This window comes from Ictalurus furcatus, chromosome 2 (genome assembly GCF_023375685.1).
Source record: "Ictalurus furcatus strain D&B chromosome 2, Billie_1.0, whole genome shotgun sequence".
NCBI lineage: Eukaryota > Metazoa > Chordata > Actinopteri > Siluriformes > Ictaluridae > Ictalurus > Ictalurus furcatus.
The window spans coordinates 11,701,261-11,725,817 of NC_071256.1; the positions used below are offsets into that span (position 1 = coordinate 11,701,261).

General features: G+C 40.0%; 1 protein-coding gene across 6 annotated transcripts in view; it reads right to left on the reverse strand.

The window, feature by feature from the left end:
- hivep2a (HIVEP zinc finger 2a) overlaps positions 1-24,557 on the reverse strand; it is a 69,506-nt gene that overhangs the window by 5,287 nt on the left and 39,662 nt on the right. For all 6 annotated transcript variants that reach the window (XM_053648044.1, XM_053648013.1, XM_053648049.1 and 3 more), the window contains 2 exons: positions 12,756-12,857; positions 72-5,099 (listed from right to left, as the gene is read on the reverse strand). In XM_053648044.1, coding sequence (XP_053504019.1) covers positions 72-4,817 — 4,746 coding nt within the window. In that variant the 5' untranslated portion in view covers positions 4,818-5,099; positions 12,756-12,857. The remainder of the gene's footprint in view (positions 1-71; positions 5,100-12,755; positions 12,858-24,557) is intronic.

The window sequence follows — 24,557 nt, forward strand, 5'->3', positions numbered from 1 at the left end:
TGGAGTCATAATTTCACTTAAATTTCATGTGTTCTTTTGACTTATTTAACCAAGCCTCTGGAATTCATTACCTGCTCAAACTTCTGCTTCCACGACAGGGATGAGACAAGTTTTCCAGTCCCTGGCTGATACATGGCAGCCATTGTATAAGTTTCTGTGTTCCTCCTCTGTTTGGAGCAGAGTAATGCCAGGGTTGCCTTGGTGCTGAGGCTGAGTGGGTTTGGGTTATAGGAGCTGACACACCAAGAGCCATAAACAGAGGTTAAGGGAGTTGTCTGAGCATAGTTTGGCTTGGTGTAATTTAGGTAGCACCAGCTAACACTTGTTGTTGTACGTAGACTTGGAAACTGAAAGAACTGATCAACATCTGCTAAGTCAGTGAGCAGGAGAGTGCTCCCACATACAGCACCCCCCTGACTGGCAGCAAGTTGCACCAACATGTTTACTGGGATCTTGGTCTGCTTCAGTTCATCTTGAGTATCACTGGAAGAGATCATTGATTCAGGGCCTGAGATGGTGTCTGGAGTGGCTTTGTCTACATCAAGCTCCTCTGGGGACTCAACTCTTTTAGAAGTGTTCATCACAATTTGTAGAGGTGGAGTAAAACTTTCCTTTTGTGGCACATCAGATGCAGAGGAGAATATAGATGATGGGTAATTAGCTGGTGGAGATGAGGACATCCTCTCTAGATCATCTAAGTCATCTCTCTTTAAAACATCAGGCTGTGGTGATGCGTCACCATCATTTGGTGCACTTGAATTACTTAACTCAACTGCACTTAGCTCTTTCACTATTTGACCATACATCTTTTCCTCCTTAATCCGTTTCTGTTGCTTGTTTCCAATAAAAAGTTCAAGACTACTGGCTGGTGACAGCATTCTCTTACTCCCTCCAATACTAGAGGAGGCATCTGTAGTTGAAATAGTTCCTGATGTCAGTGACAACGGTATGCCAGTATTCAGTCTTCCAGGTAATGGTTCAGGAACTTTCCAAAGTGGATATTGCAAAGATCTTTCTGGATGACCTAATAGTTTTGATAAATTGAACCCTATTGGGTGTTTTGAAGATATGCCCGTAAGTGAACTGGTAGATGTATTGTCTGAGCCTATTAATCTGAGAGAAGTAGTACTTTGAGCATGAGTAGCAAGAATTTGTGAAACACTTGTGTACATAACACTACCATATGATGGCACATTTGTTTGAATTCTAACAGGAACTAGCATTCCAGGATGTGATGGCTGTGAACCTACATTTTGAGTGGTAAAGCCTGCCTGAATCTGCTGTAAGAAAACTGAGTTTGTGGTGAGCACTTTTGATGACGTGCCAATAGTTTGTGGAGAACCTCTTGAGACATAAGGATATGTTTGACTTGCCCCATCAGTATTTGATTCATTGTGCACCTGTATTTGATGAAGAGGTTGGTGGGATTTCTGTACATTAGGTTGTAGATTTGGTGGTCGGATATGTAATTTCTGCAGCTGATGGATACCTTGGTGCTGCCTGGGTCGTGTTGAGTCAGTATACCAGACCACTGTCTGAAAAAACGGTGATGACACCAAGCTACTTGGAACTGAGGAGTGGTGCATTATATCCTGGCTCATGTGCTCATGTATTGAAGCCTCACTATCTGTTGACAGTTGGCCTGGCAAGCATGGCGACTTTTGCAAGTCGTCTGATTGGCTGTCTTCACTGATGCTCTGCTGAAGCAAGTGATATGATCCTCTTTTTTGCCTTACTAGATCACTTCCAGCTACAAGGTGTGGTGGAGCAGTTAGAGATGAGGTGCCTTGCCAAGAAGGTGAAGCATGGGGGTCAGAAAGCTCTTGTTTAATGTTTAACTCAGAGCATTGCTCTTGAGGTACAACTTCAGGATAGACACTCAGAGATGCCTGTCTAACCAGATATCCACGTCTACGTTCCTTCATGGATGATGCACTTGCATATAACTCCCCTTGTCTTGAATTGGTTGACAGACTTCCATAATCAAATGATTTGCTACGAGTTTCTGGGACCTCAGTAGGTAAACCACAAGGTGACTGTTCTGATGAGGAGCGACGCATCTCCTTGTGATGGCCTGGTATTGACAGAGAATGACCACTCCCTGGTACAGTTAAAAATTCTGATTGTTTACTAAAGTCTTCTTGCTTGGTTGGTGACACTGACTTCATGTTGTCCTCTCTATCAAATGACATTGAGAAACTTGAGCTATGGGACAGGTTGCTCTCCTGACTTGGGCTCCTTGATAGACTGGTACAGGTAGACTCGAAGCTTGATTCCCCAGATGAGTGCTCCATGTCTGCAAGACGCAGACGTTTTTTCTTTGGAGGCAATTTTTCTGCTGGGAGTTGGGACAGAGTCTCACTCCTCTGTGGCCACTGGAATTCCTCCACATGCTTTTCTGGTTCTTTAGCTGGCACCTCTGGTTCTTTCTCTGGTTTATCTGGTTCTTCTGTGACTCTAATTTCAGGTACTTGAATGTTAGGTTGCCGTACAAGTTTGTGGGGCATATGGTATTGCTGACTAGGTGAAATGGATGCTAATTCACTGTCACTTTGCTGTTGATGCTCCATGCTCTCAGACCTCAGAATAGAGTCAGGACTCTGCACATCATCAGTGTTCTCAGGGTCAGACTGCTCAGACAGTTGGCCAACAGGCTTTTCTGGATGATAAGATTGATGTTCAATTGACTCAGTCTTTTCAAATGAGTTTGGCCTGCTAAGCAAGTTAGTATGTTGAATAACAGATATTACATTGCCAGCAGCCTTTCGGTCTGTATCTTGAACAAGCACAACATCCTCTGGATGAACAACTTTATCAAAACTTTCCAATGAATTGTAACCACTGTACATGGATCCTCTACCTGTATGGGCAGCCACTAAAGTTTCCTGACTACCTTGTTTTATATCATAGTCCCCAGATGTTTCAAGAGACACATTTTTCATGTCATCATACTGCCCAGGACAATCCTCCTCATCACCAACACTCTTTTCTTTACGACGTTTTCTTGTGGTCATCTCTGACACTCCAATCTTTGTACCACAGCTGCCATATGCTGTGCGCATTTCAGGACAAGCAAGTTCTGATCCTGAGCCTTTGAACTCAGACATCAACTGATCTCTCTCCCCCATCTTCATAGTTGCGAATGGACCTCCCATTTTGCCATAGTTCTCAGATTCCCCATGCTCAAAAGCAGCCTGTCTTCTCAGCCTCCTTAGACCAGCAGCCCCTGGATAAAATACATCATCTGGAGACATCATTTCATCAAAGGAGTGACTCCCTCTCAGAGCTGATGGAACGTTAAGATTGGTAGGGGATGATGTTGGCATTGAGTTACTTCTTAAAAGTGGGCCTGTCTCAGAAGGAGCTTCCAGGAGAGCACCTCGAGGGTACTGCTTTGGGTCACATGCTGCAACCATTTGTGTTCCTCTGAAAAATATGTGATCCTCTGATATCTTTCCCATGTCCATTTCTATCATGGCAGATTTGTTTTGCGAGTCAGGATTAGCAGTAGCAGTCATTGTAACTGGATGTCTAGATCTGGAGATGGGTCGGTAATACCAAGATCTTCCAAACATAATCTCTTCGTATGTCTTTGCATTGGTGTTAGGTGGACTAATCTGCTGTTCAGCACTCTCTGAGCGAGAAAAATAGCCAGAATCTGTGCTACCTTTACTGTGTGGACTCAACAGATTCAGAGACTGGTCTGAGTCCTGGCCTTTTTTATCAGTGAGTCTTAAAGCAAGTCTCTGTTTGACAGTATGTGACTCATCTCCTTGGACCATTCCTCTGATATTGGATCCCCTAATTTCTGTGAATGGGGTACACTCGATGGTTGCTGATGTAAGCCCCTGTTTAGGAACAATTAAAATAGGCACTTTCATAGATGCCATGGCCAACTCTTCTGCCGAGTCTGCATATGCTGGTTCACCACCTTTATCTAAAGGACCTTTGTTGGAGTCAAATGATATCTGTGGTATGGAGCTACTTTTTTCCGGGTACATGGCCCCCTCTGCAGTTTCTTCATCAGTGTCAGTACTTTGATCTCCATCAGACTGTACCTCTGTTTCACCAACTGAAGATGCTTGATCAATATCTGTGCGAGTTGCCAGCTCAGAGAAGGGGACAAGTCCAGCTTTAATAGCATGGGCATGAGACTTTCTATGCTTATATAAATTACTCTTGGTTTTGAATGAAAAGCCGCACGGTTCACATGGATAGGGCCGTTCCCCTGTGTGTGATCGTATGTGTTTTTTAAGCACACTGGGCTTAGCACATGCCCTTCCACAGTACTGGCAAATGTACTTGCCTGGCTTCTTGGGTTTCTGCTCCTTCTTATGTCCTTCCTCTTTTTGCTCAGAGCTTGACTGTGAATACTGGCAAAAAGCACTAGGTAAACTTGGTGACTTCTGACGGGGGAAAGCTCCATGAGAATGTGAATGCACAGAAAACACATCATCTTGTGGCAGAGACTGCAATTTGCCTGGGAAAGGCCAAGCATGGGGCTCCAAACCAGGTTGTGACTTTGTACCGGTAAGGAAAGGCTTCTGTATGGGCTGCTGTGGGTATGAATGTTGTAACTGATAGGAATAAGACCTGGGGAAAAAATGACTTTCTGCAGATGATTGAGACTCTGCACCTAAACGCAGCTTTCCAGAAGCTGCAATAACTGTCCCACTGATACCACTTTGCAAGCTTTCTGCGTAAGTGTTTCCCTTTGTACCAGTGCAGGGCTCAGAGACCCACTTTCTTTGTAAAGAGTTTTTCTCACGTGGTTCCTTGCTGCATTTCTGTCCAGCAGCTGTTCCATGTGGCTCCATTATTCTGTATTTCAGTTTTGTTTCTCAAGGTACTGTTTATTAAATTGCATTCAAATATATAGTCATGCCAGGTGATTTAATAACAATGGCACTTAAACAAAAGGTCCTCCATTTCCATTTTCCGAATTGATCCAGATTTGAATTTTTAAAAATGCCTTTTTAAAACCAAAAGCCAAACTTCTTTGCATCAATTATTCTTTAGGCATGGTTACATTCATTAAGTATTTTAGTTTCATCCAAGTCCACGGTGACTTCTCTTATCTTCAAGTCTTCCTTAGGTATCTACAAAAGATAACAAGAGAGAACACAATTATTTTTAATATATACAAATAATGTTTTGAATATAGTTTAGTTTATGCATGCTATTGCAAATGTAACATTAAAATATTTTTGACTAAATATACTGAATGTTCTGTAAGAACTTGCTATTCTAATAAGCATGTTAAATCTTGTCAATGAAAAGAAACAGAGAAGCTGACACCCTTTTACATTTCACCATTAACAACCATGCCCACTCATTTTCTAAAAAGACACAAATGTTTAAAAATAGCCTATGGAACACAAGTGACGTTAATGTCAGATGTGTGTGGGTGTCTAAAGGCAAAACTATGAAGAAATGATGCCATGTTCATTGCTCTGTTGTTTTTCTGCTTAGCCGTGTATCAAGGCTTAAAAGTAAACATGTAAGACCTTTCAAAATAAATGTTTTTTTATTACACACTACTACAAATCTTGAGTTACATTATGTCCCCAAAAGACTCAGCATGATGCTAAAGCAACATGTTCTATGTGCTTTTTTTTCTCATCTCTGTGAAGCTGCCTGTGAAATAGTGAGGAAACTATGTGACACCGACGACTGGGGGCTGGAGTGAGCACTAAAAATAGCACAGCAGAAAAGTCAGTGGTTTTTACAGTACCTGAAACTTTAACTTATAGTTTGTTTTGTTTTCAGTTTCTTCCATTCCTGACACAGGAAAATATGTGCTCACAAACCAAGAATCATGAGTTTGAGCCCACAAGCAGCAGCGGCACAAGGGTTTCTGGTTTTGGTGTATAGCAGGTTTGTGTAGTTTTAGCAACATACCCATTTTTATAAATGATAAACAAGAAAGAGAGCAAGAGAGAGAGAGAGAAAGTGAATGCAGCAGAATGTGAAATACTTCTAAAATAGTGCATATGCACATAAATAGCCTAATTAATCCATAATTAAACAAACATTCAAATTCAAGCTTAACATTAGATCATTTTAAACATGATTTTCAGTACCGAATGTTCACTTCCATTTAAAAGTTATAATACCAAAACAAAATGATGATACCAGTGAACAAAGCAAAAACACCAGTCTATCGTAGGGCACCACAAACAAACACACACAAACACAAACACACACTCTCTCTCTCTCTCTCTCTCTCTCTCTCTCTCTCTCTCTCTCTCTCTCTCTCTCATATACTCATTCACTACTAGGGTGTAACCACTACATAGTGTAACCAATCCACTTGCCTGCATGTTTTTGGACAGTGGGAGGAAACCGGAGAACTCAGAGGACACCCATGCAAAATAAGACAGTAACCCAAACTCAGGATCAAACCCAGGACATTAGAGCTGTGAGGCAGCAATGCTACCCGCTGCACCAACATGCTGTCCCGATTCAAATACATCTTCTACATAAATTCCTTATCGTTTCTTATGCTTTTTTTTTTCCACAGAGTGTCATTTTGCAGTTTTATAGTGAGCTCTGCTGCCTATATCATTCTGCATTAGAAAATATTTCCTTCTGTCTTTCCTCTCCCCTTCAACATACTTCATAATGATCAGCTGGTAAAAAAAAAGGAAGAAAAAAAGAGAAAAAGGATAGCACAAGCAGTAGAAACAGAATTTAGCAACTCTATGTGTTTTTTAAAAGCCAGACCAAAAATACATTGGTGCACTTTTTCTGTGTGTGCACAGGAATGTGTGAGCAGGATATACACACTGTCAAGAAAATAATGATGTCTGAAAAGAATGAGTAAGTGGAAAATACACATGCTAAAGCGCATGTGCACACACACACCCACACCCGTACACACACATACACACACATACACACACATACACACACACTCGTACGTATACACACACACACACACACACACACACACCCGTACACACAAGCAGATCAGATATTCTTTATGAATTAAGAGTCATGTTCTGTAATATGCCTATCTGGCTGTTCCAAATGGAAATTTAATCAAGCCTGGCTGTTTCTCTGGGGTTTTTTTTTTTTTTTCATACTAAAAAATAGTTTTGCATCTTCAAGACTGAAAAATCAGGAATGTGACACATATAATTAGATAACAATGCCTCACTTCTCAGCATAAAGTTGATCCGGAGGTCAAAACAAGGAATGTATGGTCCTGGGGCTTTGCATCCCCACCCAAACAAGCTCTAAGGAGGAAGATGGTGTTACTGATGAGCCAGGATGGATGATCCAGATATCAGGTTCTATCTTTTCTCTGTTGGCCAGATGACATCCTGCCCATCCTGTTAACAGAGCAGGCAGGGTTGTTTTTTAACTCTCTCTCATCGTTAGTTGCATGACAGAATACTTCAACAACTTGTCTCCAATCAACGAGTATTTCACTGAAACAAAGGAACGGATTGGAGCGAGTTGTTGCAGAATCCTTTTTTAAAAATTTATTTCTGGGTTTGTATGTGACTTTTTATCGTCAAATTGAGAAATTATGCAAGACAAGCACTGATTTCTCTAGATTCGTGTTTTAAGTATTATCCAGCTCTTTTACAGTTCCAACTGGCACTCGCAGAGCACATCCGTGAGAGTCTGACTGAACTTCTTCGGACTGAAGATCCTACACTGAAGTATCGTGTTCTCTTATAGCTGGTACATATTGTTTCACTGATTAATAATGTGTGTAAGAAGATAAAGAAGTACATTCTGCAAAGACAGAGACAAGCTAGTTAGCTGCCATCTTTCCTAGAATATTCCTTGGCTGAAGAATGGAAAGACATTGTAGCTCAGGAAGTTTCTAAGACAAAACCCTATTCTAACAACCCACTAATAATATTCTCATGACACCTTCACTCATAATACTCAACATACACACCTTTCTTTTTCTACTATTTGTCCTGTCTCCTCACAAAAGATGTATTTTTCCTCGCCCAGCACTTTCCACAGTGTGTTTTTTGGACTGTGTTAGCAGGTCTGTGGGATCTATCACCCTAAATGTGTACAAGTCAGCCACCTGGAGTGTCCTGCTGACTCCTCATTAGAACCCGCAAGATGAAGCACAAAGTGATCCCTTGGCTAGGCATGGCATGCATCAGGGGAGGGAGACCAACACAGATAGGGAAGCCAGCTTAAATCACATCCAGATGGTCAGCTGATGGAAGTTACAAACCTCTGCAGTGTCAAAAAACAGATTTATATTGCACATTCCAGGTCCCCGCACAGGCAAACGCAAGCTTACTGGAAGCAGACTGGAGGGGGAAAAACTCACAGTTTTATTTCCTTCGCCACAAAGAAGCAGACTAACAAAAAAAGAGAAAGAACTCTCAGTGAGATATGTGGAGCAGAAAGGAAGCAATTAAATAAGATGAGGTATTTTTAACACCATGGCCAGGAGAGCTTGAATGTGTGTGAGTGTGTTTGGGTGTACATGTGCCTATTAGCACTTTTGTATTTGTGTGTGTGTGTGTGTGTGTGTGTGTGTGTGTGTGTGTGTGTGTGTGCGTGCATGTACAAGTGTATGAGTGCTGGAGAGAGAAAGTATGCGTGGGAAGCATCCACAGCCATCTCAAGATGGGGTGAGGAGTGTGGGTGACAGTTCCTGTGTGGGAGGGGAAGGCATGAATAACATGCAGAGTTATGTTGTTGATGAATTGTGTTATGAAAGGGGGAGAGTTACACAACGCTTGGTCAGAGTGGGCTGGGAGCGATGTCAGCCGGATTCGCAGCACTGCACAGCCCTTCAAGACATTTGGTCGAATACACAATTATCCTCCAGCTGCAATGCCAGGCACTAGAAGAAGGCAGGAGGGAGCCTGTGAATATGCCGGAAAAAGAAGGCATCAACAGGCTCACATTTAGGCAAATGATGGGCATTTGCTCTCAAAAAACATCTAACTACCCATGTGGAGGGGAATAGAGATCTGCTTGTGATTTGTGCAGAGATATGACAGTGTACATGATGCGATCCGCTAACCTGTCATAATAACTGTATTGATGATGATTATTCTGAATAATGCCAACTAGTTATCGAGTCCTTTCCACACAGTAAATTTGAAAATTTTCAATCATAACATAGGCCAATGGATGCACAAGCTCATAAGCTATTATCAGCGATTAGTCACTAAAATGTGGGCAAAGCGTAGTGTAGTGTGAATGTTATGTTCCCTTTCATCAACCCTGGAGGTCATTAGAACACTAAGCTGTTTTAAGTTGTCCTTAACGGTCCTTTTGGGGATGATTTTCACATGGATTAACCATTTCTACCATAGATATCAAGGATCATGTTTGTATATCTGTGCTGAAATGTACATGTGCTACCGGACATAGCTAAAACTTGTATAGGATAGAGATATATGCTAAAACATAGGCTACATGTGTGTAAGCAGTATGTTTTTACACATGTGCATGTATAAATTGCATGAAAGTTTCCATCTATCTTACAGCTTTTCAATAGCAGCATTATTTATTACTTTAGCATCTGTCTTTGATAAAAGGTTGGTACAGTAAATTGTTTCGAATTCATAGAAACATTTTGATTCAAGCATAATGGTCTCTTGATGTGACAATATCAGATCAATGGACAAGTGAAAGAAGAAAAACAAGAAACAAGAAAACAACCCTACAGGTTGATTAAACTTTGCATATGGCACAATATCAAGATGTTTCCTATCAATAAATTCATGACCTAATAATGTGATCATACTGCCATGTTTGATGGAAATATTCCAGTGAAAGCTGCTGGAAACTCATTCATCTAGCTTTCAGACATAGCTTTATTGTAGAAGAGACAAGGAAGACGGTTTGAGAAAATAATCAATGACAAGCGAAAAAAACAAGCAATGGAAAACAACCAATATCTGTGGTTGTTACTCCCCCTCATGTCATCCCAAAACCATAAGACTTTCACTCATCTTCAGAACAGAAATGAAGACATTTTAATGATACCTGGGAGATTTCTGACATTCCACTCTCAAGATACAGTGAGACCTGGAAACGCTGCACTGTTTACAGCAGATGAAGAGGGACGCTGTACACAAACTGAGTCACATAATAACAATGCCTGCAGAGTTGGACATAGAGGAGGACTTGCATTTTTTGTCCACTCTCGCATCAGCACAACACGTATGTGTCTTGGTTCTCTCATGATTGGGTATCAGAGATCTTGTGTCAGATATTTTGTGAATAAAGACTTAATTAGATTTTTTTTTTTGCGCACGCAGAGCATTCATATCGCTTCATAAAATTGGGATTAAACCACAGGAGTCACATGGATTACTTTTATGTTGCCTTTATGAACTTTTTGGAGCTTGAAAGTTTTGGTTACCGGACTGTAAATGGAGGGAAAGAAATCTCCCAGGTTTCATTAAAATGTCTTCATTTGTGTTCCAAAGATGAACAAAAGTTTTACGGGTTTGTAACGACAGGAGGGGGAGTAATTGATAACAGAATTTTCATTTTTGGGTGAACTATCACTTTAATCTAGAAAATTTATACAAATCATTCAAGATTTAAGAAAAAAAAAAAATGGTGTTCATCATTTTCTAGACAAACTTTATAACTCAGTGGAAAAACATGGTTATTTGAAAGAAGCATGACTATTACAATAAAACTAAATATTTCAGTTCAGTTTCACATGAGATGAGGTGTAGACTATTTTCACTAAGTGTACCCATCGGTGCAACTTCAAATGCTAAACAAAACTTGAAGTTGTTGCTTTTGCGGCTGATTCTTGAACCACAGGTTCTACATGTTGCAAACAACATAATTTTTTGAAGGCGAAAGCTACTTTATATATGTGAGCATGGCTACTGCAGAAGCGTCTCTGTCGTCGGGAAATGAGCGCTCTTTTAACCTTCTCGTTGTCTAATGAAGGTTGACTGGCTGTTGAACTGGTTGAATATTAACCTTGGAAATGAGGATTGATGCCGATTTGCTGAAAATGTCTTGTTTGATGGGATAAAGAATAGTTGATGTTTGAAAATGTACCAAAGTCAAACGGCTCGAGTCCCAGTGAAGTCACAAGTCATTGATGAAAGTCAAAGTCGAGTCACAGGTTTTCTTAATTTATGTTGAGTCGAAAGTCAGCAAATTTGTGACTTATAATATTGAGTATCTGTATTTGCATCTGTTGAGAACACATTATCGGTTCAATACGTACTGTATAATGTATTCATATTCAGTTACGTCCCCAGAGTATACCTACTAGAATGACCTTGCTGAGTCATGTAAACATATACACACACAGGTATCAAGTTTGATATTTTATAAGAGTTATTCATTTGTTAATTAAGAACATAATGTTTCAGAAATAGCCAGCATTACTTTAATTAAAGTAGAACAGAATGCAGCGTTATTGCTAATTTAGTCTATTTAAGTCTTTAGGCGCAAAAAAAAAAAAGATATAATTTTTGCTGACATTTTCATGCTTTAATTGCTACTGATTGCATCTATGGTGATGTCTGCAAAAAAATGTGCCAAGATCAGACAGTGTAAAGAAGTGACATTACAGGCCATGCTTTATGGTGTACAGCTGTAGTTGTTAAATGTACATTTTGCCTGGATGAAGCAGAGAACACTGTGCTACAAATGGGAAAAACAAAAGAAAGCAGGAAAAAGTGAGGCTTCATGTTGGTCTTAATTGTATATGGTAAGACTTTCCACTGGGTAAGACTGAAACCAGCTAGCCTTCATTAAATTTTCCACAACATTTTGCAGAAATGTCAGGAAACAGCTGTAGAGGCAGTGACTAACTGTCTTTCTCCCAGGATGTCTTTTAACACTATACTCCATTGAAATGATATCCATTTTTCTCTTCTTTTTTTTTTGGTAAAAAAGGATTTTCTATCCTGGTGGTAGAACGATTTATAAATAGTTGTAAAATTTTAAAACAATGTAGCCTGTAGGTAGACAGACTAAAAAGATGTAATAACCTTGAATGCTTTCTAACAGTTTTTAGCCTGTGGGCAAACATATGTTTAACACACACATTCCTTTCCCAAGTTCATATCCAAGTCCATATTCTATCAACATCTACGTACAAAAAAAAAAATACCAGAAGAACTAAAAAAAATGTCCAGAACAAAAGAACTAATTGAAGATAACATTGCTTGAACAAAACAAGTGGAATAATAATCACAGACAAATTGCAAGGATTTCCACTGGGAAGAGGCAAAATGTGTGAGTCCATGATTTCAAGTGAAAGAGTTCTGCCAGTATGGTGGCCCTTCTAACCCAGAGCAGACTAAATAAATAGTTGTAGTCACTGTCCAAGGTTAACAGCTCCAGATCTGGTGAGCAAACAATTTGGTGGTGGCACTGCTATGACAAGTAGCAGAAAAAATAAGGGCCCATTGTAGCTCAGGCTCTGAATTCCCAAAAGAAGAGCTGTATTGTGTAATTTTTACACATATCATAAAACATTAACTCATAAAACCTTTTTAATGAATAGTCCAACTCTATGCATAAAGGACTCTGAGCAAATAAACCAGGAGTTTTATCAGTAGCAGTAAATCAGACATCATCAACAATGCACTTCTGCATCTGGGAAGTATGTGGACTCAGCTACCAGCCTCGCCAGATGTTCTGGAACATGTATCTCTTTTTGCGTCCCTTCTCTTTTATGTCCATACACTAAACTATATACACACCAGACCTAGTTCTCTGATGAGCTCCCAGGCTTTGGATTGATCATGAAACCCACTGTAAGAACTCACCCAAAGCGTGCTGTGATAGAATCCTGGGAGAATGGGAGACGTGAAGGAACCAGAAAGGCCAGAAAGGATCCTTTAGCCAGGGTGCTGAGACTACATGGACCACTGTAGAGAGAGAAGAAAAGACAAGAGAAAGAAATATTATTCATTAATTACAGTGCAGACACAGTAGCTTTAGTGTATAACTTTTAATTCTGTCAAAATGAACATTAAGCATGCACCCACAAAGGAGTAATAAAGCTTATTAATAATATGAGCATTTCTCTGCAGTTAGAACAACTAGAACTCAACGCCAATGGTGTGGACAGGGATGCCTCCACCACCATGTGTATGCCTGAAATACTGTTAAAATGTACTGCAAACAGAAGGAAAGCTATTGAAGAAAAACTATTTCAGATGCCGCACGGTGGCTTAGTGGTTCTCCCCGTGCTGCGGGGGTTTCCTCCGGGTACTCCGGTTTCCTCCCCCAGTCCAAAGACACGCATGGTAGGCTGATTGGTGTGTCTAAAGTATGAATGGGTGTGTGAGTGTGTATGTGACTGTGCCCTGCGATGGATTGGCAGCCTGTCCAGGGTGTACCCCGCCTTGTGCCCGATGCTCCCTGGGATAGGCTCCAGCTTCCCCGTGACCCTGAAAAGGAGTAAGCGGTAGAAGATGGATGGATGGATATTTCAGATGCTGTGACCTCACTGTGACCTTGAGCCTCTTTGGATCTATTCCAAAATCTGTCTTGCTGGTTACGACGTTAACTCCATATACTGTAAATACTACAAACATTCACGAGAATCTCAATCAGACGGACAACCCGACAGTGATAAGAGATGATATACTGCAATTCAAACTGATGCGGAACCTTTTTTTTTTTAGAATGTTTTAAATGTCAGTCTAATGAAAATAAAAGCAACCCGTTCACCATCAATCCTTCCCAAATTCTCCAACATCCTCCATCCTACTGTACCTCTTAACCTTTTCCCTGAAGCTGACAGTACAACACACGTATACACAGTACAAGCACCTACAATACAACACATCCGAGATTTCCCTTCTCATTCCTAGAACAATAACATGGTGAACTATTCTACTGTCTGTCCAGCAGATGAGTGCTACTACGCCGCATTCCATTGAGGACATATTGTCACTACTGGCTTAGTAGTGTCCTTCCAACCTTTCAAATGACTGAAGTCTCCTTCAATGAGCTCTAGAGGTCAGATATAATACCTAACAAAGAGTGATTGCTAAAATGAACCACAGCTTCCATGATCCAGATTACTTTTAGCCAACCACGTTGCTTTAAGGCAAAAGCATAAGGCCAGAATCCATGCATATGACTCCTCCTCTTGTTCTTCCTGCTTTGGAGTGAACTTGGCCAGACACAATTTCACCATTCCTCATGGTTACAGATATTACAAACAACATTGTAGTCTGATGCTTCTGCAACGAGGCTGCCTCAGCTCACCCAGAAAAAAACAAGAGATTTCTGTGGAGTTGCATCACAACCTGTCATGGCGCTCACCCAGAGTAAACACAGGAAACAGGGTTTATCAAGACCGGAAAATCTCTCACCTCAAGTCACATGTACTACATGTTGAAACAGAGGAGCTAGGTGATAACCAGGAGGGTTGTATCACAGCAGAAAGATCTGTATGAGGAAAGACTGCATGATCAGGACCTGTCTAAGGAATACTTAAAAGTGAAGATTACTATTAAAAGGATAGAATAATCCTTAACAAAATGAAGGTTGTCTTGTGGGTAAGAGCCACTCAAATCTCTAAAAGGAAGGAGGCCTGGAGGATGGCAGCAGCATGTTTTTTGCATTTTACACATTGGATCCTAAATGATTTGCTTAATGATGATGAGGTATACAGTGGACAGGATAAACACATAGATAATCCCATCTGTTAAAAGCTACTTTGATTGAAACATAGTGGGATCTGTTTGAGTTTAGAAGTGTCCAGTTTTTTCATTTCCACAATTTGTCCTATTAAAAAAAAAAAAAAATTCTCAGGAATGTACAACCTTCGCACATTTTATATGCTACAGTCCAAAACTAATAAATGCATGGATTCTATCTTGAATCGCACATCCTAAAACTCTGGTCAATCTTTGGACAGGACTGAAGATGAAAATTCCAGATAGACTGTATTATCATGCTTTGTGCCACTCCACCTTCTTCCTTTTACCTTCCTGCGGAAATAAAACTCATTCAGGTTCAGTGTAAATCCGTGCTAATTTGTAAACGCGAAACTACATTTACTCCAGTGGATACAATTCATCACAAGGTACTTGGCCTTCCTATTGCCTCACTCCTACAACATTATTCAGACCGATGAAAATTTAATATGAAGTAATACAGGAAAGTTGGCTAATTGTATCAGAGGACAGGAAGAGCCCTGGGGTGAGCCACCCCTGTCATCAACCAGTCTTCACTTCTAACTGCAACCATAGTAACCAATGAGCACCCTGTCAGATGCACCTGCTTCAGCCTGACATCTTCAACGCTTTCATAATTCTCTCTCTCTGTCTGTCTGTCTCTCTCTCTCTCTCTCTCTCTCTCTCCATTTCTTTACTTCTTAGCACACTAGTGCACTTGTCAATTTGCCCTAAAATACAATATTGTAAAACTAAATCCAAAGTGGCTTACATTACATACAGGACACAATAGAAGCGTACTGATGAACCGTTGAGGGTTGAAGACCTTCATGATCCATTCTTCCGGTCACTAGCTCAGAACCTTGACCACTGACCTACCATTATGCTTTACAGCATGTAGGTCTTTTTGCACAGAATTCTCAAACTGCTCCAGCTGTTTTGTGCTCCTGACACACCTCAGACCACTGTCATTGGCAGCAGTGCATTGCTCTGCTAATGTTCCGCATTTCAATCCATCTGCCTTCTTCATAATTAATAAAAGTCTTGTTAATAAATACTCAAAACCCCCACTGCCTATGTGGTGCTTTAATACATTTTGTGGCTCTAGGTGTTCCGAGACAGTGTAATTACCTTACAATTAATGGGTCAAGTTAAAAATTTATGGCAGGAAACTGAAAAGAGTTTTTCTTTTTTTTTTTGAGGAATGTCTTGGCCAGCCCAGGAGACAGCTATCCTTCTGCTCTGTCTTTAAATGTGGTGATAGTGGGACAGTGGCAGATTCCACTCAAACATCACAACTGCTTCAGTGCAAACAATCTGATCAGCTGACTGATGTTCTCCAGCTGCACGTAATATCACGCCATCCTTTCCTCCCTTTCCTCACCCCTCTGTCCTTTCTGCTTCACTCTGACAACCCAGCTTAATGGAAAGAGCACAGCTGAGAGATGAATGCATAAGAGTGGAATTTGCAGCATAGCTGCAACAGACATCAGAGGATTGTGTTTTATTGTGAGCTGGCGAGTGTTCCCAACCGCCAGCGTTCAAGTGTCACATTACTCCCCGCAAGAGCTGGGAATTTTGATTTCCTAGCGATACTGGCTCTAGCTTGGTAAAATTAGACCAAATATTGGGACAAGATCTGTAACAAAAAAAAAAAATTATTGTGTGTGATCTTCCAGACATACTTTCCAGAGTCTTTGAATTGGTCAGGATGTGTTAAAAAAAAAAAAAAGAAAGAAAAAGAAACAAATACAATAAGGGCTTTTTTAATGAAGCTTCATAGTAGGCTTCTTGGCAAAAAAAATAAAATAAAAAAATAAAATAAAAAATTACTACATCAAAATTTGATTCAAAGCAAAAAAAAATAAATAAATACTGAGGTTTAAACCTTGCATAAGGGTTGTTATGAGTTGATTGTGAAGGTGGCTTTCATGACATATTAAAAATGTGAAATGTTGTGAAAGGCATATCATGAATAAGAAAGTTTATGTTTCCAGTCCTAAACAGAGAGCAGTGCCACGTGATCAAGCACAGCACACAATGAGGGTCCAGCAGGTGTAGGAAAAGATCCGGGCACCCACTCTGTAATCAACGCGTTAGGGAACAGGATTTGGCCTGTGACACATTGGAGACACATGGTGCTTAATGGGTATTAATCACAGAGTCGCAACCGCTCTGTACAAGGCACGTTGGCTGCTTCCAGAGTGGGTTAATCAGTGTCATCTTCTCGCCCCTTCATCACCACCCCCCTCCCCCCCTTCCCCTTCCACATACAACTACGACTACTGTAACTCGAGCTCCGCAATCCAGATTGAAAGGGGGAAGTGGCATTTGCGTCAGGACATGATGTGCAGATCAAGGGTTTGTTTTGTTTTTTTGCTACAAGTGGTGCTTTTCTTCACATTTCCTGTTGGCGCTGTGTGTCAGCACTGAGAAGAAACCTTCAGCAGTTATAATCCTTCTCACAAGCTGAATTTAGGGAAGTCTCAGTGAGGTGATATCCACTGACATTACCACATGATGGATGGGCAGGGCAAAACAATACATTAATCATAAAATGCATAATACTCATACCAAGACTGCAAAATCTAGCCAGCTCTGTCCCTCTCTGACTTTTGATGTAGTGTACATACAGATAAATCACAATGAAGGACATGCTGAGGTCACTGAGTTCAGTGCCTTTTGTGGTGTTTACTGAGTCTGCCCACTTCTCTTTCTGGCATACTCTTCTGTAAAGAACAAGACCAGACTCCGCATGATATTACCATGAGTCAAGAGTATGCCATCCGTGCCAATCTTAGGGTTGTTATACAAGGCAAGGGACCTGGCGCTGTGTAGCATTCTGAGTCAGTCTGTAAAAGCCATCCAGGCCGTCTGTTCATTTTCCACTCACTTTCTCTCTTACATGCCTCTAACTACAATTTCTCTCTTTTTTTAAACGCAGATTTCTTTCCGTAAAGCACAGGTTTAAGAGCAGCCAGACTCTTCAGAATCTTCATTGGGAGTTTGACAGAAAGCATCTGGTCAAAAATGAGAGCTTTATAGCAATGTAATTAATGCGCTCCAGTAGTCCAGCTGTAGACATGTGGCATATGCTATACGAGATGTCTTTTTTTTATAGTGTCCCTGTGCAAACACATTAAATGAAAACAAGGCTGGCATCTATTAACATCCAACAAAGAGGGGCATGAAGCCAGACAAAACAACAATGTAATTTTTCAGGCATGTTTGCAGGCTTTCCAAACTCTGAACTGAAATTAGAAAGGTGCAATCACTGAATTATTTTATAGGAACAAAACGCTGTAGGATAACACACTTTGTTCCTCAACTGTGCCGGGGTGGTGAGGTGATGCAAGAACATTGCACAGATCCTGAGCTTTCTTTAATCTCAATAAACTCAAACTGTTTGAGGACTCACTTATGGACTGAACAGTACAACTTTCATTTTCATTCTTAGTGGCTATACTACATGACCATAGCATGGGAGTGTGCTTTCCTTTCCATCCCAATAAGCCTCTAACTCCAATGTGATTTATGATGGAATGTCCAACTCAATAGGAAGAACTGTACAAACTGTTTAAAATGTTTTGGCAGTGCTTGTTGTAAAGACTCTCTCTGTGGGGGGAAAAAAAACTGAACCAGTTCTCATTTTATGCTAATAACATGGGACCTGCTAAAAGGCATGCTGAAAGTGAAACTACCTCTAATCCTGCCTTAGGGAACTGATTCCTAAGCTGGAAATGTGATAGAGTAGAAAGGTCACAAACATACAAGAGTGGCCCATTAATAGGTTTATATACACAAACAGTGATTACACTGACGGTTCTGGTTGTCAGTCTTTTGGAAGGGCGGCAGAGAAGAGCTTTTTTTCAGTAGGGATTAATAGTGCCAAGCCACAAGCTCAATGAAAGTACCAGGAGTATAGAGTGTTCCATGAAAAGAGAAACGTTGTCAAGGCAAATAAAAGTCTAACAGGATAGCTTCCAGTAATCGACACAAAAGGAATCGTTCACAGTTCACGTGGACAAAAAAACGCTGTTTCTAAACTCTTGAACAGACGAATCAACCTTATATTAAATTCTCAAACTATTGTAAATCTTCACAATAAGCCGTCTACTAAGGAAAAGAGGATAAGAAATCCACAAACACTTTAAAATGTGACCAGATAACCAACAATATGCTTAAATTTTTACATTTCTAATTCAAGTTGAAGTTCCTTTAATTATAAGAACTAATCACAACATTGTTTACTATGACTACTGCAACATCACGCACCAAGAATTCCTTCTCTTTAGCAACTTTCTATTTAGTATTAGAAAGAATTTAACTGTATGTGGTCTTAAAAAATTTAACAGAACGCACTTTAGAGAACACAAAGCCCAACATACAGGAAACATCTATGCTTCTCCCAATGACTGTATACTATACATATGGGGGGATGTCGCAACATGGTTTTAAAAGTAAAGCCAAGATATCGCTGAGGCCTTCTAGTGGTTGGCTGCAGTACAATTTTTAACCCTGCCCATTTCCATGCTAGTGAATGGGAAAGGAGCCAAATTTCTATTTTAAGTGAAATTATTTTTGGGAATACGTCATTTTTACAAGTTCACTTAACCTCAATATCTTCTCCAATAGTGTCTTATTGTTTAATAGTGTTTTATACGAGTTATCTGATGATAAATAAAAGGGCATGGTTGATGAGGTGATTAGACAGCCAAGTCTTATGAAAACACACACACACTTTCCAACATACCTTAAGCTCTGTAGCAAAGCCATGTCGTGTTCTGCTGTAAACTGTTCTAATAGACCCTCAGCAGGGAATTCTTTGCAGTTTTTCCTCTACGTTGCCCATTTTGATGTCTAAGCTAACTCATTATACTGATATTATAACTAGCAAACCAACATGAGTGAACAACGTGATGGCAACCAAAGCGAACACTGGCTTAATTTCAAAACAATTTATTGACTGTATGTATGACCTTAGTTACCACTCAGTGTAGCTTGGTAACTCTGCTCAACTGAGAGAACAAGCGATCTTTTTCTAAAATCAATATTTCTGCTAATTATTTTTATTTTGCAATCTACATATTTTTGTAAATAATGAATAACTCTTGTACTTGCCACTTTGAGTTAGCTGCTGCAACATCTTAAGCTGCACTTCAGGATCTGCACTATCTCACAGCGTGCATGCTCCTAACCTCAATGAATATGTATATAACCAATATGGCTAAGCGAGAGGCGGAGACTCTGTCTGCCCGGGCGTATCTACTATGCAGACTCTGCCTCAAGTTTGGCAAGACAGTGACTTTCAATTTGGCCAAAAAAGGCTTCAAAACTGCACAATATGGAACAACTGGCACCATGTTGTCCACTCCTAGCTTCTCCTGAATTTACATGGACATTGCTAAACTAATGGATACACTTGCCAGCAGCGAAATGCTGACTCACCACTGCAGCAGCAGTAACACTGGAATCATGAGCACAGTATTTACACCAAGCTTCTTTCTACTAACACCTGAACATACTATGACTCTATAGGCAATAAAAATCTAGGTACCTAGAATACCTAGACTCTACAAAATATGCCATATTGGCTGCCCTCTCACCATGCCTAATAAAACAAAGCAGAGGGTGGCAAAACTGTGGCCAAGAGCACCAATCTGCCTCGCCGTGGTGTTTTCTCTAGACCTCGGTCACTTCACTTCACCTCACAGATGGTGAAGGTCTGGGCTGTGGCACCTGTGCCTTTACGTAAGGATAATAACTCCTACGGCTAATAGTTCCTCCGTAAACCTCTATAAACCTAATGATGCACTGATACTGATGGACAAACGGTCGATCCAAATCTAGCATCATACAGAGAAAGGAAGACAGGCTAAGAAAGGGGTGGGGTGGGGGGGGGGTGTCTGGGGGGTTGAAACAGGGGAAGAGTAAGGGAAAAATTGGAAAGGAGGATGCAAACAGTGGATGGTTCACAGGATCTTGGGGTCATTTTATAATACAACACACTAATGTGTTATGGATTTCAAGACACTTGAGTCTTGAAAATGTAGATGTGAAACCTGTTCCAGGCATGAGTCAGGTAATGGATTAAAAACTGTTCAAATACTATTAAGCAAAAATGGATGGAAATGGATGAAGTGGATGCATGAGTGAGATTTATTCCCACTGAAAAACCTGCACTTTGGTTCACATGCAATTCTAAGCACAATCCACACGCAAAAAACCTTAGGATAATAATCGCGTTGAAATGTTCTGCATGGAAAAGTCGTCTAATCGTTTTAGACATTACAGGAAGAGGCTTGGCGCGGTTATTACACTCCAGGGGAGATAGTTGTGAGGGTGCAGTTTTAATGATTGAAAAAAAATATTGTGTTCAAGTAAAACTATACAGCATAATACACAGTGTATTTCATATTTTATAGATATCAATACATATATTATATATACATACATATGCATGCATATGTGTGTGTGTGTGTATATATATATATATATATATATATATATATATATATATATATATATATATATATATATATATATATACACATACACACACACACACACACACACACACACACACACACACATGTACGTATATATGTATACACACACACACACACACACACACACATATATATTGTATATATATTTAATCCTATAATTCTGGTGGTAACTATAACATATAATAGATCCTCTTTATGTTGCATACTGGTTCAGTTCAGGACATCTGTTTAAGTCATTTATAAATACTCTGAGTAATCTGGTTTCCCTACCAGTATGTCAGTATCTGTGCTTGCTTTCCCTTAAAAAAATGTCTCTTTACCTATAAATCAAGTTGAATTAACGGCGTTTGTGTCAATTCCCAGGAAAAAATAGTTTTGGGCTTTCAATGGGTCAAACTGTTGATTGAAATAATTTTAACATCTTTCAACCCAGCTGCAATAATACTTTAGTTGCCTCACTAATGGAGACTTTATGTTGGGGGCTATGAAGGGAGAATGTCAGCAACAGGCACTAACACAATGATTCTGTCACCTTCTGTCTATATATTTTCAGAAACGTATAATATATATATATATATATATATATATATATATATATATATATATATATATATATATATATATAATCAAACTCATTTCTGGCCAATCACAAGCTCATGGAGGCGGGACTTCATTTAATACCCATATTTTATGGCAATGCATTGTAGCGGAGTAGTGTTCTCCCAATTTTAAGATGCTTGTGTGGCCTGTTCTTGATACAACTGCTTGATAGGGATGGGCGATATCTTTTCGTTTGTGATATACTGGTAGAAATTCCCGCGATAATAACGATTAAGCATAGTTGATGACGTTTTTTTTTTGCGTGACGGTCTGCGACTCATTCACAGCTCACGTGCAGAGCGAAAACAAGTATGGTGGAAGGCGTACGTGAAGCTGAGGAGGAGTATCGCTAAACGATGAACTATCTCTACAATCTGGAACTGGTTTGGTTACAGAAAATCAGCTTTATTTTTAGATCAATGTTTGTGTTTCTGAGGCTCTCAAGATCACAGCTATCACTTGTAGCCAAAAACAGTGGTGCATGGTACTATATTTATATCGTATATTAAGTATATAAAATAAAAGATATTTAAATTTATTTTAATAATATAAATAAAATATATTTTCATACTTTCTAAATAAATAATACACAAATAAAAATAAACTGTATTGTTTTCCCTCTGGAACAAGTGGATCTGAATCATGGCAGCAAATACCATAACAAAACAGAGCCAAAAATTTTTGCTTTAATTTGTCACCCATATGTAGTTTAACCCCAGGATTAATCCCAGGATGTGAATGAAGGCTTTTCTTGCACACTGAGGGACATTCCAGAGCAAGCCTACAGAGAAGCAGCATCTTAGACCAGTTTGTGAGTGTTATGTGGCGGCGAAACCGTGTCATTGTGCCTAGCTCTCCTAAAACATGCACACACCCACACACTGTTCTGCAAGCGTGATTTTCTAAGTATAAACTAGAGGACGGAAATATTGTTAAGATACTTCTGTGTTTTACTCCAAATGGAACTCCTGTGCTCTCACACCTTGGAACGAGGTCAACTTCAGGTTTCCTGGCTCAGCAGAGACATGCCTCACACCCCTCTTGAGCAAACAGGCAGTACCTCCAGGCCTGGAAAATGGGTTCCACTGGAGGAAAGTTACTCAGATTACACTCATGTTCTCTCTCACAACAACATGCTCCCTAGTGGAGGAAGTGGAACTCAGCCCATCTTTCCCCACAATGACATATTACCCATGGAAAAATTCACACTTGAATGCACACTCTCACTTGCCTGCTCCCTTACACACAAACACACATTTCCCCTATTGGTTTGAACAGCTTTTTTCAGAGCTTCTAGGGAAAAATGGTGCCTATTTTCCATGTTTGTCATAACATGTTGAAACCAATCCACAGGAACGGGTTTGTTTCCAGACAATGAATTTCCATTTATTAGAGAAGCTGCTGCGTCATGGAGACAGTGCAGGGGAGGTAGCAGTATTCATTCAAAATTTACCCAGCCTTCTTGGAGGACGCTCCATCGTTCCTCCTAATAAGATCCACAGTGATAATTGTTTTTCCAGCTCCGCTGAGATGCAGAGCAGCCTCCTGGTGCTTCCTGTTGTGTTTGTTTGCATAGTGTGTTCCCCACCACAGTCACTTTCCTGCCTCCACCCTCTGGGTTTTTTTTTTTAAGGCCCTGTCTGGTAACTTGTGGTAATGAGGTCTGCAGGGATCAAACCTGGTTGGGACTTGAATGTGAAAGCTATCATGATTTACAGCAAACAGCTAACGGTTCGCAATTGACACGCAGCAGAAGCGCCACATTGAGAAGGCCTAAAGAGCAGGCTTTAAATAGCAACAGATCAGTGACAAGTAACTGATGGGTTTGTTCACAACTTTCATGAAACTGAAAGAGACTCTCCAGTGTAGGGTCTACTGTTAGTATGAAAACATGATGTGTGTACAGACACAAATGAGCCGATACTGGATGCTTACAACACAAGGATTGTTGTACAGCATTCACATCTTCTCTTTTAGAACAACTCCATACAAAGATTGAAATGTTATTATTTGACTTCAAAACGTTCACATAGAACATAGTGTTTGATCTGTTCTGTATGCAACCAAACAGATGTCTTAGCCTCAATCTTAGGCTCGGTATCTGTGACATGGGCTAACCATTCTTCCTGGCTGATGTGTTTTACTGACACACATTTCCATCACATCACGGTTTTGTAACCGTTGGTGAAGAGATTTTGAAATTTGTGACATTTCGGATCTACAGTACAGGCTCAGTATTCTGGAGTTGTACAGTAGGTGCTGGTTCTGTGGCAATGCCTTTACCAGTGATGTCTAAGGACTCAGGGATGTCATCACTGACATAACAATTCAAGCATACTATTTACACTATACATGAGACCAACCTTTAAATAAGTCTTGATTTGACCTGTGTGGAACTGAAACAATAAGCAGAATTAACATCTCAACTATGAACTGATCATCTGAGGAAGAAATACAACCAGAAGTACAACTCCAAAGTTGCATTAGTAAACTTCCACTTCTGACTACAAAATGGTTCCTTCTAAATCAGTGAAACTGTAGATTAATATTATATATATATATATATATATATATATATATATATATATATATATATATATAAATACAAGGTTAGTTGAACCAGCACTGGCTCCAGCACCAGCACCCTGTCTATGAAAAAGGGGGTTCCTGTAATCCCTCTGCCTATTCTGTGTACTGTGAAGGTTATTTCTCTTCAGAGGAAGTGGATAGGTGTTACTGGGTTGTATTGCTAAAGTCCACTGTCTGCTCGAAAGTGTGTGCAAGCATTTTGACAGTTCTTATATAAAAGCAGCAGCTGTTGTGCCAT